Source organism: Zeugodacus cucurbitae, chromosome 2 (genome assembly GCF_028554725.1).
Source record: "Zeugodacus cucurbitae isolate PBARC_wt_2022May chromosome 2, idZeuCucr1.2, whole genome shotgun sequence".
NCBI lineage: Eukaryota > Metazoa > Arthropoda > Insecta > Diptera > Tephritidae > Zeugodacus > Zeugodacus cucurbitae.
In genome coordinates this window covers 43826573-43831199 of record NC_071667.1, presented here as the reverse complement: position 1 = coordinate 43831199, position 4627 = coordinate 43826573, and the positions used below count along the sequence as shown (strand labels likewise).

Genomic DNA, 4627 nt, shown 5'->3' with positions numbered 1-4627 from the left:
CCGTTTAAACATGCCGACAAATATGCCCCTGAAATCGCATAATTTATTTGAATTGAATAAATTTTGCATGCAGTCATAAATAAATATCATATTAGCACATATGATTGCATATAAATGTATCAATATATAAGCAAACGGGCTAACATTCCGATATAATAGAAATGTAAATCTCTGAGCATATTTTCCATTTAATGCTCAGCAATGTTAACGTGACGCTGTTAAAATTTCTCCTTCCGAGCTGGCTGAGGTGAAACACGCTCATCGTGTTTTGTTAGATTTTGACAATTCACACGCTGGTCCGCAATTGGACCTTCTCTATATTTAACGTTCTCTGAAAGCCGTTTGTAGACATGGCATGCGCAGGGAGGTGTGTATGGCGTTGTTTTTCTGAATGAAGCAACTTTGCCAAGTGAATGTGCGCTTGCGTTCATGAATGAAAATGGTTTTGTTGTATGTACTACAAAATTTGGCTTCGTTGATTGGCTGCCATATTGACTTGTGATGCTGCTTATGCGTTTGAGGCGCTTGTTGTTTTTGTAGAAAACACTTTTGATTTTTTGTGATGGTGACAAACTTACGTGTACGCATATGCGAATGTAAGTTTGTGTATGCATTACTTGTTCGTCAATGACATACAAACATATTTATGTATATGCATATGTAACAATGTGTGCATATGACCTTCACTGATAAGTGATAACGAGACAATACGAATTTTGGAAGATGTCCATACATATGCATCTACATATGTATGCATGTACGTAAGCGCTTTTGTATATATCTAGGTATACACATGTATGTATATACAAGTCTCATATAATGAAATATGTAGTTAATTTTAGTATTGTAAGAAATGCATTTAATATAAAAATAAAAACATTTTTTATGAAAGTAGGTATATTATTTTAAAACATTACATACATATGTAGGTCCGTTTAAACATGCCGACAAATATGCCCCTGAAATCGCATAATTTATTTGAATTGAATAAATTTTGCATGCAGTCATAAATAAATATCATATTAGCACATATGATTGCATATAAATGTATCAATATATAAGCAAACGGGCTAACATTCCGATATAATAGAAATGTAAATCTCTGAGCATATTTTTCATTTAATGCTCAGCAATGTTAACGTGACGCTGTTAAAATTTCTCCTTCCGAGCTGGCTGAGGTGAAACACGCTCATCGTGTTTTGTTAGATTTTGACAATTCACACGCTGGTCCGCAATTGGACCTTCTCTATATTTAACGTTCTCTGCTGCCGTCTTCAAAATGTTCAAGACGCTGGCTTCAAAGCGGCATTTGTGATCAGCCGTCGCTACGTCGTGTCGTGTCGTCGTCTTTGTGTTCAGCACTTAAGTGTTATAGAGAAGCCAATAGAACGCACTTTCCTGTAATTCAAACAGACAGGCAGCACTTATGGTGTAAGCCTGCGCTAAAATGTAATAATGCGCAATAGTTTTGTATCATTTTCTTAGGTGGAGAAATACTTAAATCTGCGCGAAAATATATTTTTTATCCCTTTGTATCGAACTGCGTCTATGCCTTACGCTTTATTTAATCAACTAAAATGTATTTTAAAGTACAAACAACAAAATATATATTTGTATTGTAATTTTTTTCAAAAGTTTGTCATTTGAGTCATTTTTACCATTGTGAATAGTCTATATATGTAAAACAAAACATTTGGCAACAGTCAGCAAGCGCGATAGAATTTTTAATGAGGTATCCGCGTACTCTCCTGCACGAATTCAACTAGGTAACTTTGTTGTTGCTTTCACATATAAAATTTTTGACAGGCGAGCAGCGCCCAAAGATAGCGAGCAAAGAAGTGACCAATCGATGACAGCTATTATATGTATATGCAATCTATAAGTGTAATGTCATATTTTTGATCGCTTCCATACAATATAGAGACTCATTTATTTTGTGTTATGCCCTGGTCGAAAACTATGATTTACGGAAGGAAATTTGTATGAAATTCTACTTCTATTACCAATTTAAGAGTTCAAGTTATGGAGAGCTTCGATTTATAAAAGTTCGATTTATTGAAGTGCAACTGTAATTAACTTCCGTTTAAAATGTCCCATGCGTTTACAAAAATAAATAATTGTGAGTGTGAATGGAAATTTCACCAATTTACAATGAAATATTGACATAATATGTCATTTTGTTATCGATTACTGTTTATTGTAATCTCTAGCTAGAAACAAAAACACGAAATATATTTGTTAGGTTTTGAATGAAAAAAAATTAATTTTAAAGGCAATTAAAAGTTTAGTTGTTATACAAAATAAATTCATTTGAGTTATATACCATATACAATCAAATAGCCGACACAGGAACACGATTACGCGTTTCTTTATAAGAGACACATCATCGTTTTTGCCATCGTCCGAGTGAGTTCCAACAAACTGATTAGGGAAGAGACGGAAGGAAATAATTTCTGATAATTAATTTAAATAGGTAAAACAGAAAATAAATACTCTTGAAAAGTATCATTAAGCGAAACAACGCTGTAATAATCCTTAGTAAAACAGAGCCAAGGTCAAGTTTGAAATTTCACAGTATGAGGTCAAGAGCAGAATATAAGTTTAATTAACAATGAAAGTAATGCAGATATTTTAAGTGATATATTCATATATACGTTATCAATTACACAACGTAAAATTCGTTGATCGTTGTGAGGAATACTTCATCTACGGTTAGACGGTACGTCGCATTGACCCTGTTTGCATATACCTATACCTATAATGAAGTACATAGTTAAATTAAAATGCGGATAACCAAGCTTATAATATCTAAACTTGAAAAATGTTAAAATGCAAAGCAAACAATGGCTGGCTTCTTAATGCACGGGAATTTAATTTGGGTTTGAAAATTAATTTACACACATTTTAAATTTCATAAAATATAAAAATGATTTGTAAAATATGTTATTTATTATCATTGTCTTGTAGGGGAGTGTTCCTTTAAGTAAATATGACTACGACGAAACCACGGAAACAGCCTACTGCGATATCACGAATGAGGCAGGATTACATGCGTTTGAAGCGCGACCCTTTGCCATATATAACAGCGGAGCCCTTACCAAACAATATTCTTGAATGGCATTATGTCGTAAAAGGACCTGCTAATACGCCTTATTATGGAGGATATTATCATGGAACTTTACTTTTTCCAAGAGAATTTCCCTTTAAACCACCTTCAATTTACATGTTAACGCCAAACGGACGATTTAAGACTAACACCCGCCTCTGCCTTAGCATATCAGGTAAGTTCTCCGAAATGCGTATTTTTCATATTCTGATTGATTATCATTTAAAGATTTTCATCCTGATACGTGGAATCCAACATGGTGCGTTGGCACTATATTGACTGGTTTACTCAGTTTTATGGTAAGTTTGTCACCAACATTTAAATGGACTACATTGACAACTAAACACGTTTTGTAAATTTACTAAATTTACACTCGTTGAAATGTCAATTTCAATTAACACGTAATCTGATAACTATTATATTGTTACTAAACAAATCGTTAATATAAATTTCAACTATAAGCATAATCATTCATAAAGGTGAATTCTTTTCATTTCTTTTTATATAGCTGGAATCAACACCAACTTTAGGTTCAATTGAGACAACGACTTATGAAAAACAGAGCTATGCAAGAAAATCATTAGAGTACAACTTAAAGGACCCAATTTTTCGAGAATTGTTTCCTGAAGTATGCGAAGAAATAAACAAATTAATACAAGATGAAAAACAAAAGCTGGCTCTTTTAAATGGAGAACTTAATAAGCAAACAGTTAACAATGTATTACCTGCAATAAATAATGGAAATTGCGCTAATGGAGCGCATTATGTTAAATCAGACGACAGCGATAATAAACGAAAATCTTTGATAAACTGGCCAGGGCTATATTCGAATTTGGTGATCGGTATAAGTTTTTCGATTTTTGCTTTGGTTGTGAATTATGTAATCAAGAATCTGAACCAGGAATAAAGTTTTAGAAGACACGTGTTAAAGATTTCAGCCGCAAAACACCAGCTATATACTTTGAAATTAATTTTTATTGGTAAATATTTATATTAATGTATATAATATGTTTAAAATTGTAATATAAACACAGAATAGAAAATACATACGTAAATTTCATTTGTACGACAATCCAAATCTTCTAAATTCAAATAATTCTGAAATCCCGTTGTATTAATTTTATTTAGCAAATTATAAATTCAAGTATAGTTTTATTACAATATATTTTTAAGTGGTTGTTATAACACCTAAAATAAAACGGGATATATATAGAGTTATATATCAAAATTATCGGGATGAAGTGCCAATTTGAAGTCGGAAGTCTGTTCGTACGTGCAAGCCTCCTTGACACCATGGGAGGGTTGATATAGCAGATAGGAGAATACGGACATTGCCACGCCCACAAAATAACGTTAAGTGAAAAATTAGAACTTTACAATTTCGCAAAGTGAACGTGGACCCACCCCAAACTACCAAAGCTATATCAACCAAACTCCCTGCAGTGATTTCTCTTTAACCATATCATACCATATCACACAATTTGAAAATAACCGAAACCACGCTCACCCACGTACAGAAGT

General features: G+C 32.9%; 1 protein-coding gene across 5 annotated transcripts; it reads left to right on the top strand.

The window, feature by feature from the left end:
- Nucleotides 1-2186: 2186 nt before the first annotated feature.
- On the top strand, nucleotides 2187-4178 carry LOC105220505 (ubiquitin-conjugating enzyme E2 J2). Of its 5 annotated transcripts, none has more exons than XM_029045845.2 (5): nucleotides 2187-2406; nucleotides 2474-2719; nucleotides 2968-3281; nucleotides 3335-3405; nucleotides 3615-4178. In XM_029045845.2, exons 3-5 carry the CDS (start codon nucleotides 2990-2992, stop codon nucleotides 4011-4013), a joined length of 762 nt encoding a protein of 253 aa, XP_028901678.1. In that variant the 5' UTR covers nucleotides 2187-2406; nucleotides 2474-2719; nucleotides 2968-2989; the 3' UTR covers nucleotides 4014-4178. The 5 variants fall into 5 exon arrangements, with proteins under 5 accessions (XP_028901678.1, XP_028901677.1, XP_028901679.1 ...); XM_029045844.2 differs by having other exon boundaries at nucleotides 2187-2473; nucleotides 2540-2719; XM_029045846.2 differs by lacking the exon at nucleotides 2474-2719.
- The last annotated feature ends 449 nt before the right edge of the window (nucleotides 4179-4627 follow it).

Bases quoted from the DNA above. Each gene is read 5' to 3' on its own strand.
- LOC105220505 (XM_029045846.2), top strand. From the start codon at position 2,990: ATGACTACGACGAAACCACGGAAACAGCCTACTGCGATATCACGAATG. The intron at 3,282-3,334 runs GTAAGTTCTCCG...TATCATTTAAAG, and splicing joins CCTCTGCCTTAGCATATCAG to ATTTTCATCCTGATACGTGG. The intron at 3,406-3,614 runs GTAAGTTTGTCA...CTTTTTATATAG, and splicing joins CTGGTTTACTCAGTTTTATG to CTGGAATCAACACCAACTTT.